Here is a 22,145-nt window from a genome sequence, read left to right on the forward strand (position 1 = left end):
ACGTAAATCGCGGCGAGGCTAGCCTTTCGTCTTCTTTTACAATTTTCAGAGGATAACCAACGTTGTAAATAAAAGAATATAGCGGTTTGAGCAGATTGATGCTAAATGTAATGTAAGTACAATTGCTCTCTATAGAACTACCCGCTTTAGCGCCAACATAGCTGATTTGGAGGGTTGTCGATATTTGTGATAGCCTGCTATTGAAAATATTGTGTTAACTAATCAGATTTTTCTCCTAATGAACTTTTATGATACTAATAACACACAAGCCAGTATATTTTTTTCCTTTCATAATATTAGTAAAAGGAAAGTCGGTCATGTTCACTCCAGTGCATCCACAATTGGACTTTGTAATGAATTTGTTGGAGTAGCAAAGCTCTTGGTGTTAATCTTTTCTTTCCCTGAAATTCTCACATGCCCTAACCCCAAGTGATAAATTGCATACGGGAAATGTACTAAATACACATCACAAATAGTTCCGATCATGTATCATGTTATATTTAAGCAAAGTAAAGCAAGCTATTTTGAAAAACAAAAGGAGAATTCACGAACAGTTTTTCCTAAAGCTAATTGAGTAATGGTAAATTGTCAAAGACGCAAATAAAAAATCACAAACAATTAACTTGCACAAACATGGTTCTACAGCCACTACTCCATAGTGGTATATATGGATGAGCACCATGGTTTTGATCCTATCTTGATATAGCTAGGTAGGTGTGTGTGGTGTGGTGTAGATATAAGGAAGTATGCTCTTAACTCTGCTTTTCCAAACCAAACAGCCATGCATCCAAGATTTTCCTCTCCATATTATTGGTTGTCCTAGCCTGCCGGCCAACATGTGCTACAATGCCCACTCGCTCCCATCTAAATAGTGTGCCCCTTCCCTGCAAATTGCACCCCAAAAAATCAAAATCAGAGGCAACACCATCACCTAGCTAGCTTGCCCTCTCTAATCAGGCATGCAAAACCACCATACCTTTCTTTACCCCATCTCCATCCGTCCAGCCACACATGATTATTGGGGAGCTGGTACTAGTACTGGTGATGCTCACACTCCCCTTCCATGCATGCACTCCCTCTAGACGCACACCAATCATTCTCACCCACGTACGTACAACCACAGACCTACACCTACACAATTTGCAGAGACAACAACAATTAGATTGCATTAATTTACTCTCGCTCTCTCCCTCTCTCTAGATCTTTCTCCCCTATAAAAGGGACATTTCAGTCACACCACAAGTCCACAGAAATCACAAGCTCAAACTCAGACACGCCATAGCCCATAGCAAGCGAGAATAGGCATAGCAGCAGTGCAAGGAAACACAAAAGGCTTGCGAACACATGCTGCTGCCTCTAGTGAACATGCAAGCTCCTCCGGAGAAGAGCAGCATGCATCAGCAGATGATGACCAAGGTGTCTATCTCGATCCTGGTGATGGCGCTGCCCGTGCTCTACGTCTCCGTCCTCCACGTGCCGCCTTCCACGCTCTTTCGCGACACCACCTTCTGGTTCCTCATGTCCAACTCCATCATCGTCGTCATCGCCGCCGACTCCGGCATGCTCTTCTTCGGCTCCTCCTCCTCCGCCGCCTACGTCGACGACCGTCCCTTCCTGGCCTCCGGCGACGCGTCGACGGTTGTGCCCGTCGAAGAGCTTCTGCCTGTGGTCATCATGAACGACGACCAAGGGTTGGATGTTGCGAGGGACGTCGTCCATGGAGATACGGCGGTCGCCATGGACGCCCACGCATTGGTTGCGAGAGGCGACCATGGCGTCGTTAAGCCTGAAAGACAAGAGATGACGCCGGTGGAGGACGGCGTGACGGTGAAAGCGAGGCTGACGGCGAGCAGGAGCCTCGCGAGGGAGGAGAGGGCGGCAAGGAGGCGGCGGAGCAGGTCCCACTCGCACGCGCTCGTGGCCGCCGTGCCCGAAGATCCGGTGGTTGAGGACAAGAGCGTGGTGGTCGTGAGGGAGGAGAAGCTCCGGCGAACAGCGACGGAGGTGCGGCGGCGTCCGACCGCCGCGGCCGCGGAGGAGGAGGAGGAGAGCGAGTTCTACGCGAGGCTCTCTGACGAGGAGCTGAACCGGAGGGTGGAGGACTTCATTACCAAGTTCAACAGGGAGATCAGGCTCCAGGTCGAGAAGGAACTACAAGCCTGATGAAAATCTCTGATCGATTGAATTCGGTCCGGAAAAAAAAAAACAAGATTCGAACTGCGAGAATTTCACGGAAAACAGTTCAGTTCTTGATGCTCGAAAAAAGTTCCCGCGTTCCAAACGGGGCCTAAGCCGAAGCTTTGGTCGCGACGTGTCGCGATCGTGACCATGTACATGTTCTTCTTAGAAGGACGGTGTAGTGTATGAGTGTGTGTGGTATTAGATAGTAGTAGGAAGTAGTAATAATTAGTGAGTAGCTTCTTCTTTCATGGAAGATCTTCTGGTGCAGAAGAGTGAGAGCGAGAGGAGTGTCAAGCAAGGCTTAGATCTGTACATTATAGATGGAGAGGAGTACTTCTACTTGAAGAGGCATGAGATCAGTTAATAAAGAGAGGGAAGGAGGCATTACTAATATAGTATTAGATATGCTCTTCATTCTCAAAAAAAAATTATATCTTGGTTACACTAACTACTACTACCTCCGTCCAATGAATAATGCATGCTTTCAAAAAAGTCAATCTAAGCAAAGTTTGATCGAACTTCACGAAAAATCTATCAACAAATATGATATTCTACAATATCATATGAAAATATAGTTCATGGTGCATCTAATAATATTGATCTTATATTTTACATGTTAATAACTTTTGTAAAAACTTAGTTAAACTTTAGGTGGTTCGACTTTTAAAAAAATATGAGCCTTAATCATTGGAATGGAGGTAGTATTCACAACAAGTAACCTATGTGTGTACTTCATGCAGAATATCTTGTCCTGCGGAGAATGATCAAGAGGTGGGCGCACCTTAATTAACAGACAAAAAATTAGCCATGTACAGTGAATGCAGAAGCTAAAATGGATTTTTTAATCACAGTCTGAGAAATTTGTGATTTCAAGTTTTAAGTTGGATAAGATTCAGTTCAGTATCTACTGGTTTGCTCGTCCTTTCTTGATCTCCTTCTGCAATCAACTGAGGCTCTTCTTTGGCAATCAGCTGAAGATCCTGCTTTTCTATCAACTGTCTTTCTGACAAGATCTCTTCATGGTGATCTACACAAGTACACAACAATTCTAAATGGCTCCTGACGACAATCCAAATCTCTCAATTTGTAGCATATCCATTAAGTATTTTATCTGTGTAGGTCGACATGAGGATCTAAATGCAGGGCAGGAGCAGAGATGCTTCATAGTTTAATTTTTGTTTTCCTAGAAGACAGTAAACATCATCTCGTCCTGCGGAGAATGATCAAGAGCTGGGCCCACCTTGACAGGTAAAAAAATTAGCCATGTACAGTGAAGACAGAAGCTAAAATGGATTTTTTAATGATATTATGAGAATTTTGTGATTTTCAAGTTTTAAGTTGGATATGATTCAGTTCAGTAACTGTTGGTTTGCTCGTCCTTTCTTGATCTCCTTCTGCAATCAACGAAGATCTTTTTTGGCAATCAGCTGAAGATCATGTTTTGCTATCAACTGTCTTTCTGACAAGATCTTGTCCTGGTGATCTACACAAGTACACAACAATTCTAAATGGCTACTGACGACAATCTAAATCTTGATTTGAACTAGCTGGTGAGCACTCACTAGTTGAGGTGATTCAAATCATGGAGAAATCATGCACCACAGTTGTTTAACGAATCGGAGAAGCAAGTTAAGCAAGTTCAGTATCTGGTCGAATCAAATATATATTCATTTCGAAGTACCAAGGGCTCCAAATTTCTACGATAATCATGAAAATACATATCATAAATGTACGATCCTCCATTATATTGTTCGTTTTCAGCGGGGCCAGGTAGCCACGCCACTCATAAGGTCTGAACGTTAAAACGAGCCCTCTAAATATTTTTTTGGCTGGCTTCGCTCACGTCCTCGCATCGCTCCCTAGGGCGAAGCCAGGGCAAACCCTAGCACCGCCAGCCGCCGCCCTCCCTTGCATCTCTCCCTCCACTGCTGCCGTCGGCGCCGTCCACGGTGGCGGCGGGTCCCAGTGCCAAAGGTGCTTGCGGGGTAGTCGTAGCGGCGATCCGTGGTGGCTGCTGGGGCGGCGGCTGCGAGGTAGGCGCGTATGGCGTTGGGGGGCGGATGTCCCTGGCTGTGCGGCGGCGGCTGCTCCCTCCATGGCCTCTCCGGCGATGGGTGGTGGTGGTGGTTGCGGGTCTATTTCCCGCCTAAACCCGTAGTCGGTTCTTCAGCTGACGGCGCGAGGAGGGGGCAGCGACCTTGCGAAGTGTGGATGATGTGGTACGTGCGTCCAAGACCGCGTGGTGTGGCAGGTCTGAGATCTGGGTCGCACGGGTCTTGGATGCTGCGTCCATCGATTCCTCCTTCGTTGTCGCTAGCCAGCGGATGGGTGCGAGGGTGCCTGCTCGTCCGTTTCGCAGTTTGAAGGTGGCGGTCCTAGGGTTTCTCTTGTGCGAAGATGGATACCTTCCCGAGGCCTGCCCTTCTTGATCTGGCCGGAGTGTTGAGTTCCAGAATACGCCGCCAGCGAATGGATCAGTGCTTCTGTTGCCTGGAGTTGGCTGGATCGGTTGGTATTTGGTTGTGCGCACCCATGTTTTTATTCCGGTCGTTTGGTTCTGGAGGGAGCGGCGCGAAGCTCTGTTTTGTGTTGACATCAAGAGACATTTTCGTTCATGGCGAAGTCAGAAGAAGAGAATATCATGAAGGCCAGACTGGAGGACTAGCTAAGGGAGGTTCAAGTCTCCACGTTGTTGAGGGACTTACTTGGTGTTCCGGACTTCGCAACAGTGGTATGAAAGTGAGGGCGGCAGCACAGGTGAAATTCAGAGTCTTATCTTTCGGGGTGAAAATACAAGGTCTAGCCTTAACAGGTTGGGCCTGGCAATGACCGTGTTGAAGGCCTTGTTTTGAGAGCGGGGACTATCTTTGAGGGTGAAAACTTAAGATCTTTGATCGAGCGATGACGGCACTGGTGCACGGTTCCCTACTTGGAGGCATCGCTTTTGAGAGTTGATACGTCTCCAACGTATCGATAATTTCTTATGTTCCATGCTTGTTTTATGACAATACCTACATGTTTTGTTCACACTTTATATGGTTTTGATGCATTTTCCGGAACTAACCTATTGACGAGATGCCGAAGTGCCAGTTCCTGTTTTCTGTTGTTTTTGGTTTCAGAAATCCTAGTAATGAAATATTCTCGGAATTGGACGAAATCAACGCCCAGCATCTTATAATTCCACGAAGCTTCCAGAACACCCGAGAGGGACCAGAGGAGAGCCACAGGACCACCACACAGGTGGCCGGCGCGGCCCAAGGGGGGGCGCTCCCCCCTGTTGTGTGGCTGCCCCGTAGCCCTTCCGAATCCGCCTCTTCGCCTATAAGAAGCCCCCTGACCTAAATCTTCGATACGGAAAAGCCACGATACGAGAAAAGTTCCAGAGCCGCCGCCATCGCGAAGCCAAGATTCGGGGGACGAAGTCTCCGTTCCGGCACGCCGCCGGGACGGGAAGTGCCCCCGGAAGGCATCTCCATCGACATCACCGCCATCTTCATCACCGTTGCTGTCTCCCATGAGGAGTGAGTAGTTCTCCCCCGAGGCTAAGGGCTGTACCGGTAGCTATGTGGTTAATCTCTCTCCCATGTACTTCAATACAATGATCTCATGAGCTGCCTTACATGATTGAGATCCATATGATGAGCTTTGTAATCTAAATGTCGTTATGCTATTCAAGTGGATTTTACTTATGTGATCTCCGGAGACTCCTTGTCCCACGTGTGTAAAGGTGACAGTGTGTGCACCGTGTGGGTCTCTTAGGCTATATTTCACGAATACTTATTCACCGAGTTATGATTTGAGTTGGATGTCTCTATGAAATTGTGGTGTGTTAGTACCTCCTATGAATGCTCACAGTGACAGCGTGGGGTGTTTATTAGTACTTGGGAATACATCTTTAAGGTTTGCCTACATGATGAATTAGTGTTCGTTATCTTGCTAGAGAGTAATTCAGAATAGCATAGTGAAGTGCTTATTTATATTCCTTTATGATTGCAATGTGCTTTATATCACTATTAATCTATGTGCTACTCTAGTGATGTTATTAAAGTACTCTATTCCTCCTCCATGATGTAATGGTGACGAGTGTGTGCATCATGTAGTACTTGGCGTAGTTTATGATTGTGATATCTTGTAGATTATGAAGTTAACTATTACTATGATGGTATTGATGTGATCTATTCCTCCTTTCATAGCTTGATGGTGACGAGTGTGCATGCTATGTTAGTACTTGGTATAATTGCGTTGATCTATCATGCACTCTAAGGTTATTTAAATATGAACATCGAATGTTGTGGAGCTTGTTAACTTCGGCATTGAGATGCTCTTGTAGCCCTACACAATTAATGGTGTTCATCATCCAACAAGAGAGTGTAGAGTGGTTTTATTATGTGATCAATGTCCACTAGTGAAAATATGATCCCTAGGCCTTGTTTCCGAATAGAAAAGCTACACCACAAAGATTCATATCTCCCACGTCAACTGCACGCCAGCAAGCTATTTTCTGGTGCCAGTGCCGAGGGAGGTCACTGTTTGTTTACTGTTCCACTGCATGTTTACTCGCTGCCATATTTTATTCAGATTGCTATTACCACTAATATTCATCCATATTACTTGCATCTCATTATCTCTTCGCCGAACTAGTGCACCTATACATCTGACAAGTGTATTGGGTGTGTTGGGGACACAAGAGAGTTCTTGCATTGTGATCGCAGGGTTGCTTGAGAGGGATATCTTTGACCTCTTCCTCCCTGAGTTCGATAAACCTTGGGTGATCCACTTAAGGGAAAACTTGCTGCTGTTCTACAAACCTCTGCTCTTGGAGGCCCAACACTGTCTACAGGAAAAGAAGCGTGCGTAGACATCAAGAGTCTGTATTTCAGGTGTTGTCTTTGTGATGGATGTATTGTTGTTGCTACTGTTGGATACTGTAGTGGGACATTCTGTTTCTTAGTTTTCTTTTTCGCTTTTTTGGTCGTGTGCATCCATACTTCCATTAGGGTATTGCGTTGCAGACGTTGGGTGTAATTGGTATCTTTTGATATTAATATATTCCCTTTATCGAAAAAAATCCTTTTGAAACAAGACAAAAGACTTGTCTTTTTCATTAATTAAGAAGAAGTTTTAGAGGTCTTACAAACCAAGACTTGATTAAGAAAAAGTCAATCCCAAAAGTAATCCTACTCTAGCGGGATTACAACACTCAAGGTCTTAGCCCCGGCTAGGCTCCATAAGGCGACTTCATCTTTGATTTTTGCCACCAACATACTCAAGGTGGAGGCATTGTTCAGAATAACACGAGCATTTCTTTCCTTCCAAATTGCCCATGAAACCAACATTGCAAGTAACGTCATGGCCATCTTTGATTGTCCTTGGTTGCGAATTGCCTCATTCCACCACTCCTTTAAGTTTCGCATAGCATGCCAATTGGTTGGATCAACGCCTTCAAGGCCTAGCCAATTCTTCACATTTGACCACAGACGAATGGTGAACCAACATTTGAAAAGAACGTGAGGCGGATTTTTGTACTTGATTAGAAAGCTTGCATCTTCCATAATTTGTCCATCCTCTCTTTTGGAACCTATCCACCGTCCATACTCTATTTTAGATGATCAACCATGCAAATATTGTGCATTTAGGAGGAGCCCATGGCTTGCAAACTAAGGAAGGCATGCCAGATTTCGGATGTCCAAATAATAGAATGGTGTAGGGCAACTTTGAAGAGTAGCAACCATCATTGGTTAGGCTCCAAACGATTGAATCCAAAGTTCTAGGGTGAAAATGCATCACATGGGTCATCTCCCAAAGATTGGCAAATAGCACAATTTGTTCTAACGATGGACCATCTTGAGTGTTGACTTGTGTGATCAAAAAGTCATTATCTAAAGCTTTGTTGATAGTGCAATTTTTCTTTTCTATCCTTTGCATATGAGAGGTGTGATATCTTTGGGACGCCTTCCATTTATCCAAGGGACTTCTCAAAAGCTAGCTTTCTTCCCATCTCCTACGATGACCTTTGTACCATCCGCAGTAAGATCCTTGTCAAGTGGAGTGCAAGGGGTGCCAAGGGCGGCCCAAGGTTTTGCCTCGTCATTACATTCATGACATAACCATCTCATATGAAGGGTCGAAGCAAAATTTGTGAGGTTGAGGATCCCAAGCCCTCCACAACCCTTAGGCTTGCACACCATTTCCCAAATAACTTTAAATTTCCCCTGGTGACCTTCTCACAAGCCGCCCAAAGGAAGGTCCTTCTAATGCTATCAATCTTCATGAGAATCTCTATTGGAACGTTGAGGACGGTGATGTAGTAGATGACAATGCTAGTAAGAAAAGACTTTACAAGTGTTGCACGACCGGCTATGGTAGCATGCTTCCCAACCAAGGGACAAGCTTGGCGGATATCTTATCTTCCAAAGGCTGAAAGTGAATTCTCTTAAGCCTTGTGAACGAGAGCGGGAGCCCTAAGTATTTCACTGGGAAATTTGAGCGGGTGGCCGAAAAAGCATGAAGGATGTGATCAAGGTCAAGGCCCATACATCTAATGGGATCCACTAGACTTTTGGAGCAATTGGTAATAAGCATGGTGACGTCCCCAAATTGGTGCAAAGTGGAAGCAAGGAAGTTGATGTCATCATTGGGGCCATGAAAATAGTGGCATCATCGGTACATAGGGATGTTTAGATTGTGGGAACTCTTCCACGGATCCTTTGAATGTGGCCTTGATCGGTTGCTTTGCAGAGAATATGATGTGGAGGATCAATGGCCAAGACGAATATGAGAGGTGAAAGAGGGTCCCCTTTTCTTAGACCTCGACCATGCTTTATTGGGTCACCTCCAATACCATTGAAAAGCATTCTAGAGGAGGAGGTGCATAAGAGTGCCATAATCACTCACGAAATTTGCTTGGGAAACCCATATGTTGAAGCATATACATCAAGTAGTCCCATCTAGCGGAGTCAAAATATTTCTTTATGTTGAGCTTGAAGATGAGTAGTTGGCGTTTTTTCTGACTTGTGAAGTTTTCTTGCCAAGTTCCTCACATACAAGAAATTATCGTGGTTACTTCTCTTATTTATGAAGGCATCTTGGGAATTGGAGACAAGCTTATTCATGTGAGGTGCGAGTCTAGCGGCCATCATTTTGCAGATTAATTTAGCAATTGCGTGAATAAAGCTAATTGGGCAAAAATCGGTCACCTCCTCAGCCCCCTCTTTCTTGGGAATGAGAGCAATGTTGGTAGAATTGAGCCAATGGAGGTTATTTGTGTGAAGATTGGAGAATTGGTTGACATCCGCCATGATGTCAACCTTGATGGTGTTCCAACAAGCCTTGAAGAAAGCTCCCGAGAAGCCATCCGGACCCGGTGCCTTGTCACTTGTGGTGTTGTTGACGGTGGCTTTAACATCCTCCTCCGTAAATGGCTCACTAAGACCGGCAAGATCACACTATGGCGTCGGGATTGTTATCCAATTAAAGTTTTTGGTGCGAGGCAGGCCTCTCTCGCCTTCTAAATATATGGTTTGTAGGGTCAATTCACCAATTCTTATTCACTATGAAATGTGTTCAATTGATCCACTATTATCATCAGCATTTTCATTTTTGAGAGTACTCCATGCATTAGAATTCCTCATTCATGTCCAAATTAGAATTATTTTTTATGTATCGTGACATCTTACATCTTGCACAACAAGATGAATCCATACCATGTCATGTTGGAAAACACAAGCTGATTTGATCAGCTCGCAAAATCTGTTAATTTGTAGGGTATCCACTAACAATTTATCTGTCTGGATCAATCGATATGAGGATCCAAAGGTATGAGCGGAGATGCTCAACCTTGATGGTGTTCCAACAAGCCTTGAAGAAAGCTCCCGAGAAGCCATCCGGACCCGGTGCCTTGTCACTTGCGGTGTTGTTGACCGTGGCTTTAACATCCTCCTCCGTAAATGGCTCACTAAGACCGGCAAGATCACATTGTGGCATCGGGATTGTTGTCCAATTGAAGTTTTTGGTGCGAGGCAGGCCTCTCTCGCCTTCTAAATATAGAACCATGAACAATTAGCCGGTGAACCAATAGAGCTAAATCTAGAATCAGAGAAAGTCTAAAATATATGATTAAGAATATATGCATAGTTTTTGCAAGATAAAGAAGAAGGCAAACAAATCAGTCCAGTCACATACTAGTTACCTCAGTTAGCTAAGCTGGCTTTCTCAAGGGTTAATCAAGATCTTTTATCGTTTGTTAAGCTTATGATTGACGGTTAGTTAGGAAAGGTCACAGAAGTTATCCCAGCACCACGTCATCACCAACCATAATAAAGTAGAGGAGAAGCATTGATGTTACTACTAATTACTCTGAGCTGTCATGGCACGTATGTATTCTTGTGATATGAAACTTACTAAAAACTGCTTAGTCAGCATGCATGATTTGAACTAGCTGGTGATCACTCACTAGTTGAGAAGAGTCAAATCATGTAGAGATCATTCACTGGTTATTATTTAACAAATCCGAGAAGCAAATTTGGTCAAATCTAGTATTCCCTCTGATTCATATTAGTTGACTTTAGTATAGATGTATCTAGATACATTTTAATTCTAGATACATCCATATCAATGATAAGTAATATGAATCAGGGAAGTATATAACCGCATTCATTTTGCCCCTACGGAGGGCTGCAAGTTTGTGCGGTAATCACGAAAATACATATCAGAAATGTGCGACTCTCAATCATATTGTTTGTTTTCAGTGGTCCCGGGTAGCCTCCCAACCTGCAACAGTGGCGCACCTACCTCCGGAGATCTAAAGGTTAAAGATAACTAGCCCTCTAAATATATGCTACATTGGGCTGACTTGCCAAATGTTTTCTATTGATCCCATATTATCATCAGTATTTTGGGAGTACTCCATGCATTATAGTTCTTCATGCATGTGCCAAAATTAGAAAAGAAGAAGTTATGTATCATGTCATGTTACATCTTGCACAACAAGATGAAGCCATACCACATCATGTTGGAAACCACAAGCTGATTTGATCAAGCTGGCAAAAGCTCAAATTTAATAATGTTTACATCTTTCACAACAAGATGAAGCCATACCACATCATGTTGGAAACCACACGCTGATTTGATCAAGCTGGCAAAAGCTCAAATTTAATAATGTTTACATCTTTCACAACAAGATGAAGCCATACCACATCATGTTGGAAACCACACGCTGATTTGATCAAGCTGGCAAAAGCTCAAATTTAATAATGTTTGCCTCATCCTGTGTATACACCAACCCATAGCTGCCTTGGAGATAAGGCACAAGGCCCATGCGTGTGCCATCTGGTTGAAATTGTTAGAGATGGATACAAATTCAAGCAACAAGACAACACACTTGTGTCTAGCATATCTGATTTGACTTTGTCCCCCCACAAAATATCCTTGGCTTGACCTGATCGCACACTAGATTGCGATATATATGATTGATCTAAGGTAGAAGATCAGTAAAGTTTTCAGCAAGTATCTGCTTTTTAGCTACCAAACTCTAATGCTTTTGCATTAGTTACTCCTTGTGAAGCGCCCAATTATAAGCTTTATCTTGGATATGTTGAACTTTCTGAGATTGCTCATGGTTCTTTGGAAAGCTTTAGGTTTTATCTGATGTTGCAGTGACATTTTCGAATCTCTGTTTACAGTTATTTTTTAGTGGCACTTTGTTGACAGATCTTTTCTAAATGAAACAAGATATCAAATATGGTTTAAATATCTAGATCTTTGACACGTTGGAAAACTTGGCTCCCGTATGTTTAGACTCAGCATGCCAACTGCAGTACACCTGACCAAACTTAAGAGTGAATCCTATGTGCTGGCAGCGCATACCCTATCAAGTTTGGTTGCCTGCATCCAATGGCAGCACGTACAACATGCATTCTTTGCACGAAATTGCGGTCGAAAGCGAACACAACTACTCCCTCCTTCACAGTTTATAAGGCACGCGCGTACCTCTAGGTCGCAAATTTAACCTATATAATTTAAATTATATAATACAAAAATTATATCATTAGAAAATAGAACATCTGAACTTTCTAATGATATCATTTTTATAACATATAACTAATGGTAACTTGATCAAATTTGCGACCTAGGGGTACGCGCGTGCCTTATAAACTGTGAGAGAGGGAGTATGCAAGGTCGACGAGGAACTAGAGCCATGAACAATGCACTAAAAATATTGTTGCATTGAGGACACGGAGATTATTTATCTTCTAGAGGTACCCATCAATTAGTCGTTGTCTTCTTGGCATACGTATGAGGTTAACACAACTGGTTGAGTAAAGCTCAGATTTGTAAAGATTTCTTGTAAGAAGATCTTGTGATCAGTACAAATAAGTCTTTGTTGCATATCCAATATTTTATCATCACTCCTAGTTTTTAAGTTTCAACTAAGAAGGGATCGACAGCGCAAAGTATTCAATAGTATATTCCAAAATATTGTTACAGTAGTATGAAAAACACGGCTCTTCAAAAAAAGTATGAAAAACACGGCTCTATTTATAAATATAATATTTGTAGCAGAAATTTGGCAAAAAGATAAACCTTATATTGGCATGTATGAGTACTGGACTACCATGGTGATCGGCAAGGATAAACATCCACCCAAGTACAGGCAGAGTGCATGGATGCATGGGGTGTCGACACATGTTTCACGGCTGCCGCCCTCTTGTGACAAGACTTGTGAGCCGAGGTGACAAGAGTTGGCAGGCAGGCACCAGGACCAAATACATGCGGCGGTTGGCTGGCTCCACTTTTCCTACCCCTGGAGATGAAGCTCAATCAGGGAGCCCGGCCATGCCTCCCTTGACGGAGACAAACATCTGCTTCTTCCAACTACTAGAAGCAAAATTAAGGATGCAAGTATGCACTCATCTTTTTTTCCCTTTTTCTTTTTGCCAAGGAATTATCGAAGATAATAGTCTTATAAAATTAGAGATGCAAGGATGCACTCCTTTTTTTGGCCAGCAAAAAGGCTTTATAACTGGAATCGCCGAAACGAAGCCCCGACGTGCTGGAAGGGGCACTGCCTTATGACAACCCCTGTTGCTCAACTCTCTCTTACCAAACCTAGCAAATTTAGTAGCCATGACACGATTAATTCATGGCTAGCAATTTTAAACCTTGCCCAAGGGAAAAAGGAACTCTGAAGAATTTTAATATTCAGCCGGCACTTTGCCACGCAGTACCGCTCCCCAACAGGCCACCAAGTTCACAGATTCACACGGCATCAAAAATACAAGTAAAAATGGATCAACCTGGTAAGTTCAACAAATATTAACCCGTTGAGAGCTTGGGAGCTCTCGCCCAGGTGCACCGATGTACTTCCCTTGACGCCATAGACATGTGACATGACAATAGGAGCTGAAAAGGATAAATGTCATCTAGGGATGTTGAAGCGACCAGTCTCTCAAAAATGTAAGGGAAAAAGATGCCGGCCCTAATTTCAAAAGGCAACTTTGGGCGGCGCAATCAGGCCTAGCGTGCATTTTCCTGGGTCTAACTGTACGTGCATGCCTTTGGAAAAAGGAACTATGAGAGAAGGGGTAACGGAACAGAATGTTTGGCTGTATGCTCAGAAAAGTTGGTGCCCTATCAGGATCAACCATAAAACCTACCCGGCTACCCACAAAGATCTCCAGTTAAGGCAGTTCCCTGACTCCTTAGGACATCTCCAGCGGCACGACGCATTTCGAACGTCCAAACGGATGCGTCGTGTCCGTTTGCGTCGGGCCAAATGGTCGAAATCGTCTGGGCGTCCGTTTGCGTCGGGGTGACTAAAGCGGCACGACGCATAATTTTTTTTTCATTCATGAAGCCATAATTTACATTAATAAAAAACATAAAAAAGCCAGAAAGGCGTGCTAAAAGTAGGTGCTGCCTAGAGGTCAATCAACTCCGGCGTCGGCCATGGAAGCTCGTACGCCGGTGGTGGAGGAGGTACCGCCGCATGGGCAGGAGGCTGTGGCCAGGGATCCCACGCCGGAGCAGCAGGCGGAGCGCGGACGTTGGAACGCGTCGGCGTGGCCGGAGGAGTCGCCGGCCTCCCCTGCGCGAGCGGTGACTCGCGGAGCTGGATTGCGAGCCCATCCCACAAAGCGAGCTCGTTGAGCTCGCTGTTGACCAGTGCCATGGCAATGGCCTCCTCCTCGGAAATGTCCGGCGGCTGGGTCTCCGGATCCCACGCCGGCCCGCCGGCGTCGTGGTCGTACTGTGCCATGGTCACGTCCTCGTCGCCATCCTCGTCCGCGTCCTCTGGTCGTTCTCTTCTTCTGCGGCGATCTCGCGCTTGAAGTAGTCTACGTCGGCGAGGTAGCCAGCGCAGCGGCGCGCGTCGAACTCCCACGTCCCGAATGAAATCCAGTTGTAGGAGTTCAGCGCGTACGCCGAATCCTCCCGCAGATCCGGCAGCAAGATCACTCGGCGGCGGCGCACCTCGTCCTGCCGCTCTCGGCCCTCGCGCGGCACGAGGGGGGGGACCGGCACGCGCCTCGAGTTGAGGTACCAGCCCCTCCCGGCAAGTTCGCGTCCGGCCATGGTACCGACCGGTTTTCCTCCCATAGCTGCCGCGCGAAGTCGACGCGGACGTACCGGCCGACCCGTGCCTTCTTGCCGGACCGAGAGCCGCTAGACTCGTGGTCGTTCTTGGTCTTGCGGAACGGCCAGCATTTCTTCCCCATGGAGTCGGTGGGGTGGATACCGTGGGATGTGGCAATGGTTTGGTCGGGGAAATGGCCGCCGACAGCGTCCCTTTTAAGAGGCTCGGACGCCATCTCGCCTTCAATGGCCTACCACTGCAACGCCGCCTCGCTGCGCACGCTCGCGGAAGCCGAGACGCGCCATTAACGCGGCCCTGCAAAGGCTGCAGCGCGCCGCTCGCAAGTAATGCCGCTGAAGACGATGCAGTTGTGTCCCTGCCAGGCGGGCGCGTGCGAGGACCGAGCGGACACTTTGCGCGTCCGCTCATCATCCGCAGAGATGCAAATCTGGCGCATATTTGGGCCAGGTTTGCGTCTCCGCGGACGACCCGGTCACTATGCGTCGCGCCGATGGAGGTAGTGCCAGACGCATTTTCGGTCATGGCGGACACAAACGGTCGCTCAGGTCCGTTTGCGTCGCACCGCTGGAGATGCCCTTAGGCCATCACCGATCTGTAGGAATTGCGCAAGAATTTCACAGATCACAGTTTAAATCTGGCAAAGAACAAAAATAAAACCCTATGGCTCAAATACGCCAGGGTTAAAAATCCGACAAACCAGAGAAGGCCGACATTAATTTGTAAAGGAGTATATTGCAGTCACACAGCAAATGCTTTCTGCTCATGCCGAGCCTGTCGCTCTTATGGTAGGACTAAAAGTGGGTACTTTTTTTCTTGACATTGCGTGGGATGACACCGATTCTTGGGTCCTGATAGGAACAGGACTATCACCCAATAAATCAGATTTCCTTTACAGTAAGTCACTTGCTCACGTGTTGACTAGCTAGCTTCCTCATTTACTCATAAGTACTGTACTTTCGATGCTGCATGTGTACTTTACCTCCAGCTTCATTTCTTTTCTCTGAAGTTCCTAGCAATTATCACCTGTTACCTTTACACTTTAATCATCTAAGTTTTTTTGTGACATGGAGAGAGGGGGAGGAAAGACGATGCGGTAATTACTGCGGATAAAACAATCTGGGGTCTCTTGAAGAGGCAATCTTTGAGCAATGGACAATAAAGGACGCAGCAAAGAGAGAACTTGCATTGATTGAGCAGAGAATGTACAGCAGGGTTAACTAAAACCTGTTGCTTACAGTGGTTCCATACACTATTAGGGTAGGCACCGACTGTACAACGGTATCGATAGGGATGGCGAAGTTCACCCCGGAAGAAATGCCAGATCCTGCAGCACACAGACACGAGGATCCGTCAGTTTGCAGACAAGCTTTCACTTTGGTATATCTTCTGCACAGGATCCTGAACACCAAGAGAAGTGATCCAGTGATGGATTCACAGCTTAAGTTCTGAGATCTGCCTCAAGATTTTTTATGTTTGTCACTGTGCCAGAACCAGGAGTGGCATCAAGTCCATCCGGTACATATAATCACACAAAGCTAGCGATCTATGACTACCACTTTCTAGCCGGTACAACCAAACCAACAGGTTTTCTTAAATTGCTTTAGACCTATCATTAAACGAGAGAGATCCACTGCAACATGCACGGAATAAACATAATGAAAAAGAATGTGCTTGAGTTTGCAGAAGAAAAATTTAGCTTCCCCGCGAACCAAGGCATGAGTAGCCTGACCACAGCGTAATAACACTTTGCCTGCCTCTTGGGGAATATCATGAAAAGAAGAATAAATTTTGATCTTGACATTCTGTTAACCATTCCCATCATCATATAGGAAACATGGGTTCCTAAAAGGACTCACAAGGCATGAAACTGCATTGCTTAGGTTTGTGCTGCAGTATGTTATGTTTTTTGTTTTGCGGGGACAGTATGTTGTGTTCTCAGTGTTTTAGGTTTCTTTCAAACAAAAGATTTCTCAAGGATTAAAACCTACTTATTTGCAAATATACCATTTTGCAAAACAAAAAAAAGCTCGCATTTATTTTTTCCTTAACTTACACTCCATCGGATTCCTGCTAGAGCGAGGGAAAGAAGAGAAGAGGCGAGCTAACGATGGCAAGCGACCGCTTTAATCACGATGCATCAATGCAGAGAGAGAGACATCGTATGCATGCATGCATGGCCCGCTCCAGGACAGGCCATCAATGTTGATTTTGGAAGGATTTAATTACAAAACACAATTGTATTAATGGTCCAATGCTTTTTTTAGGATTGGAGGGAGTACTTGATTTCATTGCGTGAGAATATAAGCTAATTTGAGTTATGCCATGTGACAAAAGAAATAAACTGATGCTCGGCCTTTGACACCACAACAGTCAAGGCGGATAAAAGGAGGCAAAACAAAATATCTTCAGCAATCTATCTTGTGATATTGAGGTAATACCTTTGCGTGTGAATGTAGCAGTGTTAACTCCAATTACATGGCCATAAGAGTCAATTAGCGGGCCTCCTGAATTACCTGTTGACATTAGCAAAATTTGTAAATAACCTTACGGAGTATTCAGTTCATGTTAGCATTCACATTCAGCTTACGCGATCAATGAACTGTGCAGTGAGCAACGAGACTAAAGAAATAAATAAAAAAATGGAACAGAAGCAAAAGGAGGAATAATGGAGTAAGAAACAAATAGTTGCCCTCAATTTTTTTGAGGATTCATGGACTGGTGCCTACAAAATGACATTTGATCAAGTTGAACCGCAAGACATGGACACGCAGAATTCAACCTCTCCCTTACAAAATATGTGTTTCTGTGGCTTTGTAAGTGATTTTTATAAGTAAAGAGAGGTTGGGACAGTATGCCTGTGATGCATTTCTATGTATGGAGGGACGTGAATTATGAACAACCTATTAATGCCAACTTGACAAAACCGACAGGTCTCTATACCCATGCAGTCAGACCACATCACAAAATCTTTTTAGCAGGGTAGTAGTAGTACCGTACCTAGAGATCTGGCTCTTGATAGGACAACATAGAAATCAACAATCCATGTGCTGGAATCTTAGTTTGCTCGTACTTTGTTTGCTTATTTTGTTCTATTTCTGTTTTTGGTTTCCATAAGGTCTTGTTGGGCTTCATATCTAGCCTACCCCAACTTGCTTGGGATAAAAGGCTTTGATGTTTCTGTTGTTGTAGTACTAATACCGTACCAAACTAGCAGTACCTCCACAGGAGAATCTGCGGCTAAGTTTTAACTAGACTATTGTCAACTTATATAGTAGTAAATCTACCAAGTTCAGTACAATTAAGACCTATTTATATATTAGGACAGTTTGCTAAATTAGTGTGGGCTGAATTCACCATGAGCGAGTGGATGATGGCTCAAGTGGCTGCTTCTTCCTCTAGCCTGGATGACTGGTGGACAAATATCAACCAAAGATCAGAGCCCAAACGCCAAGAAGGAGGTCATGGTGGCGGTCTATGACATGTGGACCATCTAGAACGAGCGAAACAGGCATAATTTCTAGGGCATCGAGATGCAAGCTCACGCTGTTGCTGACAAGGCAAGGCAGGACCTTGAGATGTTTAGACAGACTCATCGTGCAGTTTGAGTTATTGAGCCGTTGAGTCTTTTTCTTTTTCAGCTCTCTTTGAGTCTTCTTACGGCTGGACAACTATTTGTAAAAACAGTTTGTAAAGCTTGTGGGTTTTTCCCCTTCTATAATGCAAAGGCAGAGCTCCTGCCGTTCAGTTTCAAAAAAAAAATATTAGGACAGTTCGTTCATCAGTAGCCTAGGGATATTAATCGGATTATGCATTTGGGCCTCTATTCAGCCAAGCAGGACCAAAAGTTTAGCATATAAAGAACAAGAAGTTTTCCAAAAAGTTATTATCCATACAATTATAAACGTGTTCCTGCATATGTGCTGCTTTCTTCTACATTACTGATGATTCATAATATGCACTGAAACAAGACATTACCAGCATTTATAGCAGCATCTGTCTGTATGGCTCCACGAATCATCCTCCCATTGGGAGATGGTATCTCCCTCCCCAATCCACTAACCACCTATAGGATACTTTAGTTATCACAATATCAGAATACTTTGCCAAGGCAATTCAAAAAGTTGTATTTAATGAGAAAAACGAATATTTTTACAGGTGGTATTACCCCAGTAGTTAAGGTGTGTTCATATCCTAAAGGGTTTCCAATGGCAAAGCAGCTCTGCCCAACTCGCAAACCCCGTGAAGTGCCGATAAGAGCAGGTCTCAACCTATCACCATCAACATCAACCTGCAGAACCAAATCTGACTTCAAAGAATGCAAACATGGAGCCAAATTTACATCATCGCAACTGCACTACTCCAGCCAAAAAAGTGCAGTTCCAAACCTTCAGAACAGCAAGATCATATGTTGGATCATATCCTATAAGCCTCCCTTCCTTTGAGTAACTAGTGCCACTCGAATCCTGTAAGAAGACCTACAAAAACCATTAAGCAATGGGTAAAAAGGCATAAGCAATGGTCTCTCTTCTCTCTCTAAAAAAATGCATAGACACCAGTTCAACTAAGAAAGTCACAAAAGGCAGAAGCATTATCTTTAGTGAGTAGATAGTAAAATTGAAAGGTAAAACCTTGCAGCGATGTGATTCAGATCCATCCCCAGCTAATTTTGCAACCACGTGGTAATTTGTTACCTGATGCAACAAAGTAAACAATCAATTAGAAATTTCAACAGATTGCATGAGTCAAGATGAATCTATGTTCATGCAATGTGTTCTATAGCCAAACACTACATAAAAGTGCCAAAACAAATACGTAGTAGTTACTGAAAACCTTGCGGCATAACAGGATTATGGATATAGGTCTATTGAAGTCTTGAGAATCGATTTAAATTTGTGCAGTGTATGTGGTTGCACACATACAAGTTAAGCAGTAGGTTATTTAACATCATGGATTCAAATGGGACGGAACCGCACTTAATCGAACTGAATCTTTTGGTGCGGGTACTCCCAAGTGTAGCAAATGAAATGCCACACAGATACAACCTGATCCAATTTAGTCAAAGAGCTGCAACAGCCTAGTGAAGAGTAAGACGGCAGACTAAAACGAAATGCTTTTGAAAGGACTCTCAGTTCTCACAATGTGAATTGACTGCCTGTAGCTGTGAACTTTTGTTGTTTATTCTGGCTTACTCGAGGATGGTGAAATATTATTACACTGTGCGTTGGTGGATCAACGCTCACAAAGTTTGCATCAAATGATGCAAGCCTGCATCTGCACAGAAAAAAATAACAAAACCCCACGGCGGACAAATTCCCCAGCAACTGCACTAAATCTGCCTTAAATATCAGCGCGCGATCTCGTGATAAAAAATTATCAACTATGAAACTTAACATATGTACCATTTTTACATGCTGGGTAGGATAATTGTTAGAGCATGTCTAACAGGCCCCTTAAAACCCGCCCACCCCGTAAAATTCCGGCGGGATACGGGGCAGGCGCGGTTTGGGTTGTCTAGCAGGCCCCGTATTCGGGCCGGCCCGTTTCGGCGGAATACGGGGCCCAGGATATCCGCACCGCCGCCCCCTACTTATACCGGGCGAAGGTGCGAGTGAGGGGTTAACCCCTCACTCGCAACCCTAGCTCCGCCGTGCGCCGCCGCCTCCCCAGTTAGCTCCGGCGAGAAATCCCGCGCACCCTAGCTCCGCATTTCAACCGCCGGTCAGCATGTACGCACGCCGAAGCGATACTGCGTCGCCGGCGAGCGGATCGAAGCGATCCCGCTCGCCGGACACCGTCGAGGAGGCGTGGCTCCGCCAATGCAAGCGCTCCGCCGCGGGGAGTCGCCGTGCGGCGTGCCGGTACGCCGGCGCGCTTTACGTGCCGCCGTCGCTCCGTGAGTTCGCCGCGGGCGGGCGCTGGTACAAGGAGGATCCGCCGCTCAAGCCGATGAGCGGACCCGACTTCGACAAGTGGCGCGCCAAGTGGGAGCGCAACCGCCGGGCGAAGGCGGCATGGGACGTGCGCATAGGGAGCACCAGCGGCGGAGGAGCTCCGCTCGCCGGCGAGGAGGAAGAGGAGGAAGAGGAGGAGGAAGATCCCCTCTTCTTGCAGGCGATAGCAGCGTCCCTCAAGGACGACGCCGACAAGAAGAGGGCGGAAGAAGAAGAGAAGGCGGCGGCCATCGCCGCCGTGAAGGAGGCTCAGGCGCGGGAGGCGGAGGCGGACGCATACATCGTCGACCTCTCCGACTAGAAGTCGCGATCCATTTAGGATCGCGCAATTTTGTATGTCTATATGTTGATCCTATGTATGATCGACAATCTATGAACTATGAATATGAACAAGTTTCCCGGGGTTTTAAATTTACGAATTTACAGGGTGAAATAAGGGGTCTGCTAGACGGAACGATCAATCTAGGAGCACTTTTTTTATACGGGACGAAATACTCGCGTTTTACGGGGCGGAAAAGTAAGGGCCTGTTAGACATGCTTTTACTAGATTAGCAGCTAAAGAGGCAAGCAAAAAACTACAGAAAGGGGGAAACTGTCATAGGACTTTGCCTGTACTTTGCTACTTCTGCAGTACCAAATATCCTCGCAGTGTCAATTAATCTCACATTCTATCACTAATACTCCGTGAAACCCGTGAGGAATTTAACCAACGGAGAAACGAAATTAAGTAGGCTCACAATGTGGCCCGAGGAGTCCCACACGAAGCCAGAGCCGGTCCCCTCCACCGTGGCGCCCCTCTCTTCGTCCTCCACCGTCTGCTGCGCTCCCCCGTCGCCCCGTCCCCGCGGCCGCGCGGCGATGACAAGGTCCTTGATGAAGACCACCGAGGGCGACGCCTCCTGCAGACACGAGCGAGCGCGCGACTTAGGTTTTCGCGAACTGCTATATTACGAGGCGGGGCCTAAGGAGGCGGGGGTGCGGGTGCTACCTCGAAGAGGCGGACGACGCGGGGCTCGTCGACGTCGTCCTCGCCGTCGGGCTCGGCGCGAGCGAGCCGCGGAGGGGGCGCGACGGCGAGCAGGAGGAGCGCGGCGGCGGCGGCGCGGCGGGTGGATGAAGTGGGTGGGAGATGTGGCGCCCGGTGCGGCGGCGGAGGCGGAGGCGGGAGGGGTGGCCGGAGGAGGAGGCGGAGCAGTGGCTGGAGCGCCATGTCCAACTCTGCGTCGAGGGGAGAGGCGCTCGTTCGTTCGAGCTTGCAATCCGTTTCTGTCAAGTGGGGCCGGGAGGGGAAGTGAACAGACCTGGACCGGATGGCAATGGGGCCCGTTTCCCCGTAAACCCGTGGGGAATTCATCTATTAGAGGACGGGTATGGACAACTTTCATCCCTATAAGCTAAAATGGGGATGGGTATTAAAA

At 45.8% G+C, this 22,145-nt stretch overlaps 2 protein-coding genes across 2 annotated transcripts; one reads left to right on the forward strand and one right to left on the reverse strand.

The window, feature by feature from the left end:
* Positions 1 to 1,260: 1,260 nt before the first annotated feature.
* On the forward strand, positions 1,261 to 2,556 carry LOC124653873. The gene has a single exon (XM_047192934.1). It carries the CDS (start codon positions 1,345 to 1,347, stop codon positions 2,161 to 2,163), a length of 819 nt encoding a protein of 272 aa, XP_047048890.1. The 5' UTR covers positions 1,261 to 1,344; the 3' UTR covers positions 2,164 to 2,556.
* A 13,381-nt stretch (positions 2,557 to 15,937) lies between these two features.
* On the reverse strand, positions 15,938 to 21,937 carry LOC124654384 (protease Do-like 5, chloroplastic). Its single transcript, XM_047193392.1, has 8 exons — positions 21,716 to 21,937; positions 21,465 to 21,626; positions 19,405 to 19,467; positions 19,162 to 19,251; positions 18,942 to 19,064; positions 18,752 to 18,839; positions 17,215 to 17,289; positions 15,938 to 16,100 (listed from the first exon to the last, which is right to left on the reverse strand). Exons 1-8 carry the CDS (start codon positions 21,935 to 21,937, stop codon positions 15,994 to 15,996), a joined length of 930 nt encoding a protein of 309 aa, XP_047049348.1. The 3' UTR covers positions 15,938 to 15,993.
* Between the last annotated feature and the right edge of the window lie 208 nt (positions 21,938 to 22,145).

This window comes from Lolium rigidum, chromosome 5 (genome assembly GCF_022539505.1).
Source record: "Lolium rigidum isolate FL_2022 chromosome 5, APGP_CSIRO_Lrig_0.1, whole genome shotgun sequence".
Taxonomy (NCBI): Eukaryota; Viridiplantae; Streptophyta; class Magnoliopsida; order Poales; family Poaceae; genus Lolium; species Lolium rigidum.